General features: G+C 39.6%; 1 protein-coding gene across 1 annotated transcript; it reads right to left on the bottom strand.

The window, feature by feature from the left end:
* Positions 1-272: 272 nt before the first annotated feature.
* vapal (VAMP (vesicle-associated membrane protein)-associated protein A, like) lies at positions 273-16,061 on the bottom strand. The gene is made up of 6 exons (XM_038717511.1): positions 15,901-16,061; positions 9,256-9,408; positions 6,273-6,376; positions 4,726-4,806; positions 2,533-2,712; positions 273-1,204 (listed from the first exon to the last, which is right to left on the bottom strand). The coding sequence occupies exons 1-6, from the start codon at positions 15,956-15,958 to the stop codon at positions 1,043-1,045; spliced, it is 738 nt and encodes a 245-aa protein (XP_038573439.1). The 5' UTR covers positions 15,959-16,061; the 3' UTR covers positions 273-1,042.
* Positions 16,062-16,426: the final 365 nt, after the last annotated feature.

The raw sequence follows: 16,426 nt of genomic DNA, 5'->3' as shown, positions 1-16,426 counted from the left end.
CCACCTCGTGCCGGTCTGTAAATTACGTATGCAAGATAACTGAATTTTCTTTATTTCAAGCTCATAATGAGCAGATGTCTGAGGTTGAGGTCTGAATAATAGCTGTCAAGTGTAATTATTGTACTTTGTCCTTGTAAGAAAAAGCAGCCAATCTTAAATTTCTATTGGCTGACAAATCTTGGCACACAAACGCAGTATACTCATTTTTATGACATCAAAAAACAGAATGAGGGTGCATCAATGTAGGGGGAAGAGACAGGAAAAGATCGCCATCGAAACCACACTCTCATTTTTATTTTTTTCAATGCTTAATACCATGGGACAGGATTTTAAGAATGGAGACCTTATTTCAGTCAATATTTTTGCCTCAGAATGAATATATCATTTGTATATATAATAGTAATAATAATAATAATAAAGTCTGCATTGGTGTTGTGAGGAAAAGGAAAGGACAGAAATGTACAGGGAGGAGGCACCTATATCTGCAGCTGGACCTGAACGTTCCAAGACAAGTAGTAGAAATTACAAACTGAACAAATTACTTCAGAGGCAATCCAGCAACAGGTAGCAAGGTCTTTTTGATGGAAGTTATTTCCTTTTTTGTTTAAAAGGATTTAAAACAACATTTACAAGACACCTAACATTCCATTCAATTCCTAATAAAAACAACAGAGAGAGAGAAAAAAAAGATCTAATGTTTTGACTGCCTCTTGCCCATGGTTCACTCTAGGTGCAACTTCCATGTTGACTCATAGTATACAACTTTCATTGTCCCGGCACATTACCTGTAGCCCTCAAAAAACAGAAAACAAAAAAGGGAGCAATCACTTTTTTGTCGCCTTTCTTTTCTCAACTCTCTGTGTACTAACGGTGTGAGATTGTAAAAAGGCGACGCCTTCGAATGATGCTGTACAGATGTGTTCACTGTAGGCCACACTACCAATGATATGGCAAAGTCAACAGAAAGACTTCTCGGTTTTTCCAGGCCTGTTTCATTCCGGAGCCGGGGCAGGGGGGATACGGCCGGCATGCATCTCCCAGTCTACAAGATGAACTTCCCTAGGAAGAATCCGATGAAGATGGCCGCTATGACGACAAGGAGGGAGGGCAGGGAGGCGGTGCTGGCTTCTCGGCCGAGGAGACTAGTTGAGTTTGATGTCATGTGGTCTGAGCGGGGTGTCTTTCTCATTCTAATGCCATCATCCTGCAACAGAGGAAGTCAGCAGATCAGTACTGCACGGGTCTCTAGAGTCAAAAATCCTCACCTAAGGTTCTCTGAAGTACTTTGCTGGCCAGCCCTCACATTGGGCACCGCTCTGTACAGATTCCAACACATTTCATCCAATCAAGTAGAAGAAGTTTAAATCTTTGAACTGAGTGTCTAACATCCTGAAAATGTCCTCTCTAGGTGGATGCTTGCAGCTGATCAAAGAGAAGACATTCCTCATTGATTTCACCATCACATATGTATCTGGCATTAACTGAAGAATTCCAGCTACATCTTCGGTTTAATCTAATTGCAGTGTAATTGGAATTCCAACATTTTTCCTACAACTGATTTTTTTTAAATGTCTTCTGACACATGTTGTAATCTTTTGGCAACTGTGTCAATTTTTCAGCCAGACCATATAAGCATGGTTTAATGGGCTCTTCTCCAATAAAGTGAGGCTTCGTTGCCTTGGCCATGTTGAGCCTGATTAGATGGGATGCCTCCAGCGCAGCTCTGTTCTCTTTGCATGTCTGGTGGATGTGAGTAGGCATTACTATCAAAAAGAATATTCATGAAGCTGCCATAAATGTAAAAAAATATATAAATAAAATGAATGAATCCAACAATAACTAATTTTTTCACCTGCAAGGGAGCGTTAATGAAATACCTAGCGAACGATAACTGTTAGTGACAGAGTTAGCCAACTTACCACCAACAAGACAAACATTTTTCTGTGAGCATTACTCTTCAACTGTTGAACTGCAGGTGCCTTGAATGCAGGCTTCAGGCTTCAAATCATTTTATTGCGTCTGAAGCTTTCATTATGTAAACACAGCGGGCACTCAGTTTGAGTGCTTTTACAAAACCACAATATATATGTATATATTTTTACACATTTTGACATGATTGACATAATTTAATTACTGTACTGTCAAATACAGATGCTTTGAAAGAGCTAGAGATGAGAAGACATTCTGGAGGAATCTTGAGGACAGGAGATTCACTGTCACGCAACGTGTTAAATGAGGGCATTTACACACAGTAATTACATGCTACATCTGTATCTCTTATAAAGCTTGCATTGTGATTAGATCTGAGGTATAAACGCATAAACATACAAATAAAATCTGGCCAACTTGTTTAAAGGTCACCAAACTCAACCTCTATAGACTTAACATCCACTCCAAGTCACTTATTTTCTCTTTGAGTTTCATTTTCCTTTAAAACTTGGATTTATCCAATAGTAAAAGCATTAGAATGAAAAGCACAATGAAACCATAAAGTAAATCAGGTCATGAGTGTTACTTATCAACACGTCTAACCTTTAATTGTCGGTTCTCCTCAACCAGCTTGTTCATCTCAGTTTGCAGCCTCTTGCACTTCTCCAGCACTTTCTTCATCTCTGTATCTTCCAGTGAGCCAGAGAGGGGCGCCGTGGCTGCTGACGGGTCGGCCTTCGCAGAGTTCATCACCGGGGCTGCTTTGGTCGCCTCCACGTCATTCTGCCCGACAAGCAGAGGGAAAGAGAACCACTGAAGTGAAATCCAGCATGCCCTGAGCTAAGTAGGGAGGTTAGCCTCGAGACGGCAGACTGTGCCAAAGAAAGGCAGCCTTGTCCGAGGTCCAGAAGCTCGCAGTGCCAGATCAAAGAGACCAGGGAGGAAATGCGTCCCTCCAGAAGTCATGTTTGATGTGGCTTTGTTTGGTGGGACAGACAACATGACGGCATGGGGAAATGAAGGGCTTTGTAATGGAATACAACTACTGTGTTGTAGATGGAGGTTGATAATCAGTACACAGACAGGATATGATGTTCTTATCCCCTGTGCCACAAGCCAAGGGCAAGCATTACAGAAGTCTGTCAAGACCCAGGTCATCTTTGAACCATCTGATACTAAACAAGTGCCACAGCAAATGTCAAGATATCCCATTCATCATTAAGCTTACAGAACAGTGGGTTTGCTCCTGTAACTGGGGTTATCACGTGGGAACCTTTGTTCATAGATTTTAATAATTTGTGCATATTTAAACATCCCCCACAATGAATTTTGTCTAGTAATAAAAGCTAGTAATAATTACTGCAGTTTTTTTTAAAATACTTTTTGAGACACACACACAATGTTGCTGCTAAAAATGGATCAGGGTTTGATACCCAACTCTTCTTACACACCACCATTTCCACATTACTACATTACACCTTATAATACATCTCTATTTATAATGTTAACTACTTTATGTGTTGCATATTATATACGTGTTGCACATTATATACACATGTTACACGTGCCAAAGCAGAGAGCAGATATCGTACCGACTCAGCAGTCCACACTGCTTAGTGTAAGCTAAATCTGGCTGGCCTTGGAGGCATTTTCACCTGAACTGTGAGGGCCTGCTGAGCTGTCCTGCAGCACTGCTTATCTAAATCCTGATTACACTGAGAGCCCATTAATACACACTCCCAGTGTTCACGGTCACCAGTCTACTGAGTATAAACTAATGCAATCCATTACAACAGCCTACAATACCTAACCCCATAACAAACCCTATCTTTGTTCAGCTTATAATGTTTCGTTTTTTGTTGACAACTCTAGTGAAGTTGGTGTGTCTCAGGTAGGACTACAGGGATTGACAAAACATTACATTTAATGTAATGCAGTCCAATACACCACCACTAGAGTCATACTGAGAGCCATGTTGAGGTCTCAAGTCTAAACTAGTCTTAGCCATTTTAAAATGTTAGCACACTACACTGTTTGATACCCGACTGGAAACAAGTGAGTGGAGCAGTAAACACCCACATCATTCAAACTGTTCATCTTTTGAAAGTGCTTCTGTCTTTGAAAGGGTTTCTCAGCAGCTGCGCTCGGGCTTGATGTAGGCGGCAGGTGATGTTAGCTGCTAAAATGCAAAATGCCGTGCAGAAGGCTGCGGTTCTTGTGCTCCACAACAATTCGATGCATGCAAAGAATTTACGCAATCATTTACATACTATGCAGTGTTAATTTTGATTTCGTCAAAGAATGTCAATATTGCTTGTAAATTTCAAAACAGTTACTTGAGCAGCTTTGTGTGGTCACATGAAACATTGGAATTAAAATTCGAGCCACCTCTCATATTTTTGGCTGTTACATTTTTTCCCTGGCAAAAACTGATATGACATAGTATGACACAATTAAGTAATTTTGGTGAGGCTTTGGAAGAAAACAGCTGATCATTTATAGAGTGTGGAGAGTAAGTAATGCAAATTACAGGGGAGAGGAAAATATATATTTTATATTTTTGCACCTGGAACAGGGTGCCTTGGCCAGTTTTTCCACTAGAACTTGCTTTCTGACTATTTGACATTACAGTGGTGGATTTTTCCTACATTTTTGCTTTTATGGAAAGCTTTGGTATGATGGACATTTTCAAAGTTGAACATTCAACATAAGTTTATCAGCGAGAGAAAAAATAAATAAATGGTTATGATTTAAATTATGTGGAAATAAGAAGTTTTGTGCAGCAGCGCCTCTTACCACTTTATCGTTTTCAGAAGGCAGCTCGAAGACACATCTCAGCTTGGAATCCATGAGATCATCGGGTTTTGCATCTCTCCACTGGTGGAAATGAAAAATGCATGTTATCCATCAAGTCAAACTGCTAGCAGCTGGAACTTATCCACACACTATTATTAACAGGCCGTGCAGCCTTGAATCTATGGACGTTACATTAACATAAAACATGCACAGCTTCATTCTGTCTCATTGTCTAACACAAAATAGCCACAAAGTGTCATAAGTGTGCATTTTCTTGTTTGTTTTAAGGTCTTTTTTTAAACTTTTTAAAATAATTTTATACTATCAGTGACAAAGGGCGCTTGTAATTAAAAGTGCTCATAAAGCACAGGATTGCTTTATGGATTTGTAAAAGAAACAAGTGACAGGTATCACACTGAAATGCAAAGGGGTTGAGTCGTGCCTTGGAACTAACTTATCTAATAAAACAATTAACTTTATTAGATTCCAGGTTAGTTATCAGAACCAGTCAGACCTTTGTTCCTCTACACTTCCTGGGTTTTGTTTCTCATTCAAGACAAGCTAGTTCATGAACAGGACTACTGGTTATGTGCATGTTTCACTGATTGACTTAGCCTTTGCTGTCCTCTGGTGGACAACAGGAGAATGAATCTCAATTTATTTGACATTTCGTCATAGCTATATCCAAGAAAAGTAACCAGAAATTAACAGGGGACTACTGATCATTAAAAAATAAAATAAAAATAAAAAATAAAAATCAGTAAGAGCAGGTTTTAGCAGTCCTAAAGAATATTTAGCCATGTAAGAGTGGATGCAATTTGATTCTGAGGAGTTATGATGTATGGATAGGACTCTTTTAATTCTACAGTAATATTACACACACACACACACACACACACACACACACACACACACACACACCCCTCGCTAACCAATTAATTTGCCTTCGTAGTACGCCCGTCAGGATGTAGTCAGGACCTTATTTGTATTCTCCCCCATTTTTTTGTGCACTGTGTAACATGAAGCATATTCTGAGCTGTCCACAAGAGTTTACTGTAAACTGTGACTAATCCAGAAGCACACAAAACATTGTGGTTACATGGGGACTTTAAAATCCAGGGGGAAATCAGGTGACTTATCTGCTCTTAAATAATCTGATAAAAATCCTTCCCATTAAAAACCACTGAGCCTTTGGTTTAGACAAGTGTTAAAGCTGCAACTGGTTTGGGTTGTTTATTTTTGTGGGGGCAAGCTGAGTAACATACCAAATACTGTGAAGCACACAGAGATAATCCCATGTAAACTGGTTTCTTCCACAAGAAAGGGCATCTGTTTGTTTAATACAGTGTAACAGGTACGGAAGCAAACACACGCTGAGCATCAACTTCAATGCCTCTGATTTCTGATGGTGTATGGATTTCCAAACATTAAAATTGCTAGGGACTCAACAACTAAACTGTTATGAAGTGAAAAGTAGGTACAATTTTAAACAACATCTTTGCTATAAAGTTAAAAAAAAATAAACATCAAATAAATAAATCACTCACCAATGAATCCATGTCGGAAACATTCGGGGGAGCAAAAATCGTCTGCACCATGAATTTGTGTTTACTTTTCTCATTGGGGTCATAGTCGAAGGGCTGTAGCATAACTGTAAACGAAAGATGAACAATGTTAAAACATTTGACCAAAGACATCTCTACACAGAAAAATGATTACCTAAATATTCAGCATAATAAACCCCAGGCATCTATCCCCTATGACACCACACTACGCATGTTTATTTTATTTAACTGTAATTTAATTCCTCATTTAGCAGACGCTTTTATCCAAAGCGATTTACAACTGTCACACACCGCTGGTTATGTATTTTGATCAGGGACACACTGGTGGAAACATGTGTCTTTTCCACTGTGCCATCGCCACTCAAATGTTATCTACCTACATTTAATATGTTCTTTATGCAATGAGGCAATTTCAAGTCAGTACATTTGATCCACACTGAAGGCCAAAGGCTGATGTCCGATCACTGGTTAATTCTAGCATCACCTATCCAATTTCAAGAGGATGTTGTTTATTTTCTAAATTTAATTCAGTGAATATAAATCCCAAATGTCATTGTCCACTTAAAGTGATACAACATCCAAAATGTCATTAGCATCAAACAATCTCTCCTGTGTAGCCTTGATGGGTGTGTCACTTATAATGTACAGTGGTAATATGTTTTCAAAGCAGCTGCTTAATCACTACAATAATATCAAGCAAGAAACAAGGCAGTGTATTTGGCCTTATTCTGGAGAGGAGAGGTGGAGGATGCAGCAGGAGTGGTTTTAAAGCTTTCTTTGGATATTTTTAACCCCAATGTGAATGTTACCATTGAAGTACATTGCAACTTACATAAAGTCAACCTGGGTACAGTCGTTGGAGGAAACCTGACATGTTTAGTCACCATTTTAAGAACATCTAAAACATTGCCAAAGACAATTTAACAAAAGTAATTGTCCTTAATAAGATCCCACCATGAAGAAGCTGAGTTACAGCAGCCATATTGAGTCTAGTTTGACCCTAAAAAGCAGAATAGCAACCTACATTTTGCTAGCAGCTCCAATTAAAATGTTTTCACCATTTTCTTCCCCCTCCCAGAGCTGTTCCATAAATATTCCTGTTTTCATGCTATGGTCCACATGTAGAGGTATTTAATCTGAAACCAATGTTTGTGTGACTACTGCAATAAAAACTGGTTTAAGCAGTTCTTTTAAGGGCCCAGCAACAGCCAATCAGCTGAATCAACACAATGAGGTTTGGATTTAAGTAACTTCATCAGACAATAGTGTTTACCTGGGCTCCACCTTGCTCACCTTACTGCCGTCACTGCATTGTTATGCATTACGGATTACTGCTGTGTTTTAAAAAAAAAAAAAAAAAAAAAAAAGAAAAAGGGAAGGTAGCCAGGTAAGTGTCTTATTTGTTTTGTTGAGAGATATTTACAGAAATCCTGTCCAGTCTATTTTAGGACTTTAATATATCTTCCTCTTCAGCATCTGCTTTTTGGAAATGAGACTTGTCTCTTTGCAAGATGCATTATGCAGCGAATATTTCCTCAGCCTAATGCGGCATTCAGACGAACTGCAAATTTTCTCCTCGTGACGCTTTCCTCGCGTGAGTACATTCGCTTCAAGTGTTCACACACACAACGCGAGAAGGCAATTTTAAACGCGATAAGATGAATAAACACAACTGGCCATTACAACAACTGTATGAACCCAAAGTAAACACTTTGCTGTGATTAAATAGCAAACGGATCAAACTGATGCAGAACTAACTAGAACAGGATGCAGATTTGTTAAACATATGAATTCATTCTTTGTCAGGTCTGTCAGCAAGACAACAACTTCTAAAATGTTTGTTTTCTGAATGGAGCTTGGATCAATCAGGGCTACGCTATGCTAACTTGGTCACAGTAAAGTACAATGATAGCTGGAATAAAGTTAACACATGTTAAACATGTTTTCTGAACTCACCAGGTAGTTCAACCTCCTCGCTTTCTTTTCTCCAAGTAATGTCCGGTTTTTATATAAATATGAAGTCGTAGTCCGACAGAGCTAACGACGCTAACAACAACACTGGAACCGGATGTGCACAGAAGCTAGCTGCTGAGAAGCTCCAGTGAAGATAAATCAACCCAAAAACTAAAATAAAAAGCTAATTTAATAAAAGCTGTTAACTCCGAGCTTCTCCCGCGAGTAAACAGCGTAGTTGTCAGAGCAGAATCCGGCTGACTACGGGTGTTTATTTGTCCAATGGTTGCAGCGCTGTTCCTCTCCCAAGTTTAGCAGCTCTCAGCCAGCCAGCAGATTTTCAATCCCCCGTTCTGCCCGGCCCTCTCCACACAACGCTCTGAAGCCGTCGGTGACGTACGGACAATCTCAACACTGATAGGCTATAGTGACTCAGCGTCATGCGACTTTCTCGCTTCAGTTGAAAATATTCAACTCACGCGAATTCCTTCGCGTCGCCCGACAGGAAATCGCAGCTCTACGCGTCTTTGCATTGATTTTGTATGAAAACTCACCTCCCCAAACGTTCACTTCGCTTTTGGTCTGAAAGCACCATTAGGTGACGAAATGTATATATGTTACTGCTAAAATACTATATTCCAGTACCACCTTGCAGTATTTAACTTACCAAGTGAATATATTGTGCAATTTTAAACGAGAAAAGGAAAGTTGTTTGTAAGTTACTAAATTTGCCCAAACCAGTGTCCAGTGATGGTGTAGCGGTACAGCCCTACTCTACAAGTGGCATATTGGTCAGTTTCTGTCCACATCCAAAATGTACACTACACCACATGGGCCACATCTGGAAACTGCTTCCACAAATCACAGCTTCAAATAAGCATGTGGCCTTCTTGACCTATGACCCGACTCGTGCTAGCCCTCACAGATTTCCCGCTGTCTCTCTGAATTAGTGACAACATTTTGTGTGCCTGTTCACTGAACTTAGAAAAAAAAATAAAGAATAAAAACTTACCAGAGATAATGACAGTTGCTCCGGGATCGATTGCGCCACTGTTTGGCCGTACACAGTACCTGCGCGGCGCAGTTGTCTTCACTTTGAAACACACTCTTCTGTCAGAAGGGTTCTTCAGTTTGAGGTTGGTGGTAACTACATCTGTGAAAGGACCTGATGGACAAAGAAGGACAAACATGTGCATTATAACTTCCGTATTTAGGAGTACACCCTTCTCCTGTGGGGTACACAGTCATAACTGCAAATGACTAAAATATTCTGGACAGCCATATTTCTCTAAAAGAAAATATACAAAGCAGTGCAGTCCTCTGCTTTTGGGTTTTTACTATGATTAACCATTGAAAGAACATTGTTCTGGCAGCACACCCTGCGCTAGTTGCACCAAAACAAAGCTGAAGGAGAAATGCATGAAACAAAGACATTTTCAGGATAGTTTTACTGTAAATATTCTAAAAACAGGGGATAGAAGAAAAAACAGTAGGCTGGACAACACTGATACACTAGCAGCTTTACTTTATACATATCACATATGACTTAAAATTTACAAACAACAAAGTATGCTAATGCTTGTAATTTGCTTGGTTGGAGAATTACTAATGCTTTTCCGCTACTTCCAACTCATTTGTAAGACATGCTGTGCATGGTTTAAGAGCACCTTGCTTAAGGAGATGCTTGTCCTTTAAAACTGTGGCCTTTTGCAATATTAAAACTTCATCTTGAAATAATTTGTCAACTATACAGACTTGCAGGGGTATTAGTACCAGTGTTAGCACAAGACATTCAAATGTCCAAAACCACCTGAACAAATTACGTTGTTTTTTCCCCCCCAGATGGCTAATTTCATATAGATGTCACATGTTTATATTGGAAATTAAGGTCTTGCACTACTCAGGTCATATATCAGGAGATCAATAGATAGTCCTCCATCTTGTGACAGATTGGTTCAAATTAGGTCGTTAACCACAGACAGCACCATCCAGCTTTGATGAGCCATGTCACGTCGAAAACACAAATTGAAGCCAAGTCACAGATACCCAAAACTCGATCAGCACAATTAGCCTGGGAGTCTGGATAAACATATGTCCCATGATGCACGGTTAGCTGACATTATAGCATGGGTGTTCTGGGTGAGGTCTACTGATTTTCACTTGATACACTATTTTCTATTGTAATTTTACCAGGGGTATTTACCAAATGTAGAGTGTTTGAAGGCAACCTCTTGATGAAAAACTAGAAGTGTTTGGACCTTGACCGCCAAAGGAGCGCACTAATACAAACTTTGTTTCCATGTCTGTAAGGGTAGATCATCTCAGTTTTGAAAGGTAGCGCAGATTCAGCTTCACATTCAGATCCTCTGAGGGGCCCACCTTTATGGGATGCGCTCTGCAACCCTCTAAATTTGGGCAGAGTTCTAGTTAAAGATTTTGGCCACACATACCATGTGTAGGGCCCTATGATTTCACTGATGAGGAAAACACAGACGTAATAACAGAATTTGATAATAAAAATGGAATCAACTGTTTTTAAGTATTGGGTTTTTCCCCCTCGCATTCTAAGCTTTTTTTTTTTTTTTTTTTTTTTTTAAACAACACTTAAAAATGATAAACTAATGTCCAGTCAAGCTTTGTAAACAAGGAGGAGCATTGCCCATGTGACGGTAGCCTCCATCCGACCAGTTTATTAATGTGTTCGAGCAGCAGGCGATCCAGGGGAAGAAACAGTTGTCAAGTAACAACCTATTTAATAGGTGACAACTCACAACACATGTATTACAACAATACATGGAGCGTGCAGTCGTTATTGACGAACAGTTATGTACAGCATGCTAACCTCTACAACCCAGCTGTATTCTAACGCTAACAAAGCTCTCCTTATTAGCCAGGCCCCTTCCATGCTTGCTAATAACTTTAGACGGCATTGTGTTGGGACAGGTGCGTGGACTCACAGACAGGTCCCCTTTCAATATGTTGGTGACAGAGAGGGAGCGAGAAAGCAGAGGTGCTGAGCCAATATATACGCTGCATGCAGCTGTACAATAAAATATGATTTTTACTCATTTTTAATTGTTAAAAATAAAAACAAATTCAAAAATCAATGTGGCAGTCAGCGTTGATATTTATTAAATGTTTTATATTTTCTTATTGAACTGAAATTTTATTCATCCACCATGATTACAAGCTCTTTCTGATGACAAAATGTGCATAAACAGTAAAACACAGAATTCAGAGAAATTTAAATGGAAAACACAGAAATAAAATGGAATCTGAAACGGACTTTACAGAGCCCTACATGGTGTTATGCAGGGCAAAACAAACAGAGCAAGTTGTCAGGCCGTGGATCAAAATTGACTGGTTGGGCTTAATACAGTTTTATTTTGATTTTGGACTGAGATATGAGGTTATACTCTGGCTGTTTTATCTTTGACATCCCTTATATGTATTCTAATTCGTTCTTAGGAATGCCAAATTACATTTACATTACGTTTATTCATTTAGCTGACGCTTTTATCCAAAGCAACTTACTATACATGTCAAAGGTCGCACGTTGTCCAAGTGTCTTGCTCAGGAACACACCGCTGGATAGGTCACAGTGGGGGATTGAACCCAGGTCTCTCACACCAAAGGCATAGTCTTATCCATTGCGCCATCGCCACCCAAATAATAAGTCAGGTAAAAGGTATCAAATGTTTTACCTGATAAGTGTGAGGTTCAAAAGTTTAAAATGCCTTTTATTCAATTTGTCACCTAAACCAATAGTATGACAACATTTTAAAATAAACTTAGTAAATAATCAACAGGTGTCTCTTGTGCCATGACCTACATGACTAGTTATCTTAACACATAATACGTTCAATTTCCTTTATGATCAACTGACTCACAGTATGATGGTGATTTGCCTATAGTACTGCTTTGCATTGTTCTCATACAGAAAAACATGGAAAACGCCCAAGAACTAAACATTCAAATATTCCTTCTACTTTCCATACTTTTTACAGAGTGGTTTGTAGCTCTGCAGTTCACAAAGCATGCATTCAGCCCTCCTTCACACCCAGTACTCGGAGAGATAAGAAGCAATGCATGACCAGATTGGAGTGGCTCCACCCAGCTAAAGCTAACATGTGGAGTTATGGTGATGGCTGGGGTGTTTTCAACAGAGGTGTGTCACAAAGGCATTCCTACAAACCTGAAAAACCTTGTCCTTGGCACTGTGTCTGCAACATCTGATAGGTCTGTGAACAATCTCTGCCTCCAACATCGTAGTTTTCCTGTATAAACGTTTTTGAAGCAATCGATTCATTGTCAACTATTAAACTGAGCGCCTAACTATTTTGAGAAAAGATTAATCCATTTAAGTAATTAAATGTGAATATTTTCTGGTTTCTTTATTCCTCTATGAAGTAAACTGAGTGTCTCTGGGTTGTGGATAAAACAAGGAATCATCTTGGGCTTTGGGAAACACTTAACAGTGAAAATAGTCATTAGTCGCAGCCCTATTGTCCAACCTGATGTTGGACTTGGCTGAAGCCTTTCTGATGTCCTGTACCTGCTGTTGGCACTAACACAAAACAAATGCTTTTGGCTAATGCACCATACATGCAAAATTATCAAGGGCAACACCTGCTCTTTAAATGAGAAAGACTAAGGAGGTAAAAACCCTGACTCAACTTATTTATCAAACCCTCTTCTGTCACACAGACTCAATATAAACATGCAGACCTAAGACAAGCAAGTAATTGCTTCAGCAAAAAGGAATTTAAGGTGGATTAGATGCATTTCTACACAGTGTGTTTTATATCACTAAAACCAAGGCAGATAAAACACTGGAAAACAGTTGTGCGCATCAGATATACACCCACATTGCCTAACTCTGAGATGCCACCTTTGCTCAAACAGCGTTAGCGTCTCTCTCATCTCGTTGCATCTATGCTGAGTTAGGGTCCCCCAGGCCAGTCCTATTCTAAAAATACCAGCCAAGGAAAGAGGGCTGCCCCCTCTAGCTTGCTGGAGGAATCCCAGCAGAGGCTCTAAAACAGACCTGCTCTCAGATACATGCAGACAAATTTAGCTTGGCCTCTGTGACAGTAAAAGGAGCTGTGGTCATCTTCCTTCTCCTCATATTGCTTCTCAAAGACCGAATAGAAACCGTTTCACTTTCCTCTGTGTTCCTCCTAAAACTTCCAAATCAGTGATCCTTTCTACTTCAATTAAGCAATTTGATCATTCTAACATTTCATGCTGGTTCATACCGGGGGTAAATAGTAGGTCTGGGCCAAACTTACATACACAAGATCTTCGAAATCCGGACTATTCAAATTGTACGCTGGTGCATCTTTAAGTCTGCTTGCTAATTATCCTCCTACTAAGCAGAAATACCAGATATATTGGCAACTGTTTTGCATTTGATGATTTACATCAAATTGATTTACATTCATTTCTCACACTTTAGATTACACATTTTGTTCTTGGAGCAGTAGAACAGAATCGTTTTTTGATTAATGAGTACCAATTAATGATAATAAATATCAACATCCTCTTTGTAATAAAGTTGCAATTTGGTCAGACATCCATTCCAGTATACAAAAAGGGTTTAATCTGATAGGAGAAAATGTAAACCGTGTGACTGATCAGTAAACACAATAAGCCAAATTAGAGTAGACCAGGTCCATGACCAAATTATGATGGCGCATGTCTCTGCCATCAGACTAAATATCAATATCAATTTAAGGGTTCGGTTTAAGGACAAAGACTCATTTAAGTATTTCATTTAACGCTTGACCCCCTATTTAAAATATTTCTATATATAAAAAAAAAACAAAAAAAAACACAGACATCAACTGTCACTATTTTAATTGTTTGACTGAAGATGATGACCATTGACCTGTTGCACAAACTAGTTAAACCAAAGTTGGATCAGTTGCTTATTGCTCAGGATAAAAGTCAGCTAACATTATACCTAGCTATTTTTAAACTATGCTATGCAAAAGGCTCTATTCACCACAGATCCTGCACCCAATGATGCAGTCACAGGCTTCACAGTAGCAGAAAAAATAAAACACTTCCTGATTTGAAAAATTTCAAGAGTTTAATAAAGCTCAGAGAATGATTAGGGGGTTGGGGTCAATGTGAAGCCTTCTTGCTTCTCAGCCTTCTTGCTTCTCAGCCTGTGGTACCATCAAGTGTAGAATCTACTATGTAATGGCATATAAGATGTGACAAATCAGTTTCACATACGACAACTCATCACTAAAACATCTCAGTATTTATACCTCACCCAAAGCTGGGTCTGGTATTTGGACTGGTGCCCTTTCTAACAAACCTGTCAAGTCCAGGCAACAATTAGTGTCCACTCAAACCTACTTCTAACCAACAACCAGCCTCTTAGGATCAAGACAATAGGCTCAACAATGCTTGGTTCTTTGACAATGGTAACGTTACATTCAGCAACAATAAAACATCGTCTCACTGACAATAATACCTGCAAAAGACACAGAGACATGTACCGCGGACAAATACAAAAAAAATGCAGAGAAGAATTCTGGGCCAAAATGAATAATGGTCACGTTACACAGTTCAACTTCTGGAATTTGTTTTACAATACCATGGCCTTGGCAGACTAGCTAGACTGAAACTTGTACGTACATCAGCACAATACAGGGTCACTGTAAAATCATACAGATGTTACAAACTAAAAACTAGATCTAAGAGTGAAGCGACAAGATAAGGTTGGTATGTCCGCAAAATGTAAAACAAGACTGTCTATTGTTGGACAGTAGCTAACAATGTAGCTCCATATCAACTTTTTCATTAGCAACCTAGCCTAGCTATCATTAGCCAATGGTTAACTGACACATCAGTGAACGTTATCACTGCCAGGCAAGCAATCAGTGGTGACCTAATGTGTGGATTACTTTGGTTTCCTATGAATTAGTTGTGAAAACAATTATGTAACGTTAAAATATTTTACTTCATATAGAAGTTAGCTAACTGGTTAACGGCCTTGGGAGAAACGAAATAAGCCAAATGTTGCTGAAGACTGTGTGTTGATTGTTAGCGTTACAGGTAGTTAACGTTAGCTAAGTTTGTCATCCCAACTGTCATTCACTTTACAGCTTGACATGGCATAGTGTCTGCCAGAGGTGTGTCAGGTTGGACGCTAACGTTACGTTTGTCAGTAAATAAAGTTAATTTCCTTTCATATTACGTCCAGGTTGTGAGCGGTAACAGTTAAGAATTTCAGGGAATAGGCTGAGCCCCAAGGAAACACTACTAGCAACAGCATAACGTTAGTAGCTAGCTTATGTTGCTGATCAAGTCAGGGCACGGGCAAACATGTTGCGTACTTTAATTCCGTTTTACAACCCCTGGCAGTCGCCCCACATCCCCTCTTTGTTAGGTGTTGTCAGATAGCTAGTCGCGAATAGCAGGCGGTCAAGATGCACGCCACGCCGGCTATCCACGTCACTACAGTGCGAGGATACAGCGGCCCGTCTTGTCCACGGCGAACTTAAAATGGCGGTGAACGCTAGCTAGCTTGCTAGCGACGAAATTCGCTTGAGAGAGTGTGAAATCTTTTCAGTCAGGTAATTCTCCACCACTACTCGCTGGGTATTTCACGCGTCAAGAAACTGATCAAGGATTTACCTACCTTTAAACTTGAGGTCGTATGCAGGGTCAAGAACAAGGATCTGATCCAACTTTGACATTTTAGCTGTGGGGATGCACTTGATTTCGGTATCGGGGAAAAACTGACAAGTGGAAATCCTAGATCCCCTGCCACTACTGAGTCAAACGCTGACTGAGCTCTGCGAACGAGCATGTGGCTACAAATACTTGAACGCGCGAGCGCACAACCCTGTTGCGCGCCCTCGTGGCTCAGCAACTGATGTGATTATAGGATAGTAAACTAGTTACACTGCCTGTACCCTGAAATACTTGGGAGTAAAAACATGTTATAAAACGAGTCGAGCCCTGACTTGACCCTTGCCTAGTTAAATGTAACTTACTTGGTCTATATTTGAGAAATACACACCACGGGGCTATTTTGTACACAAAAATTGACATATTAGTTTTCTCCTTTCACTTTAAATGGCTTCCTACACTTAAAATCACATGTTGGCAACACTTGGTAACTATCCTATATTGGACTGGGCCTCGCTTGATACCAATGAGTA

The sequence above is a fragment of the Micropterus salmoides genome, unplaced genomic scaffold (genome assembly GCF_014851395.1).
Source record: "Micropterus salmoides isolate LMB-PRFRI ecotype aquatic unplaced genomic scaffold, ASM1485139v1 Ms_hic_scaffold_14, whole genome shotgun sequence".
Taxonomy (NCBI): domain Eukaryota; kingdom Metazoa; phylum Chordata; class Actinopteri; order Centrarchiformes; family Centrarchidae; genus Micropterus; species Micropterus salmoides.
This window is presented reverse-complemented; position numbering and strand designations above follow the sequence as displayed.

Bases quoted from the DNA above. Each gene is read 5' to 3' on its own strand.
- vapal (XM_038717511.1), bottom strand. From the start codon at position 15,958: ATGTCAAAGTTGGATCAGATCCTTGTTCTTGACCCTGCATACGACCTC. The intron at 4,807-6,272 runs GTGAGTGATTTA...CATTTCCACCAG, and splicing joins TTTCCGACATGGATTCATTG to TGGAGAGATGCAAAACCCGA. The intron at 2,713-4,725 runs GTAAGAGGCGCT...CTTGTCGGGCAG, and splicing joins CTTCTGAAAACGATAAAGTG to AATGACGTGGAGGCGACCAA.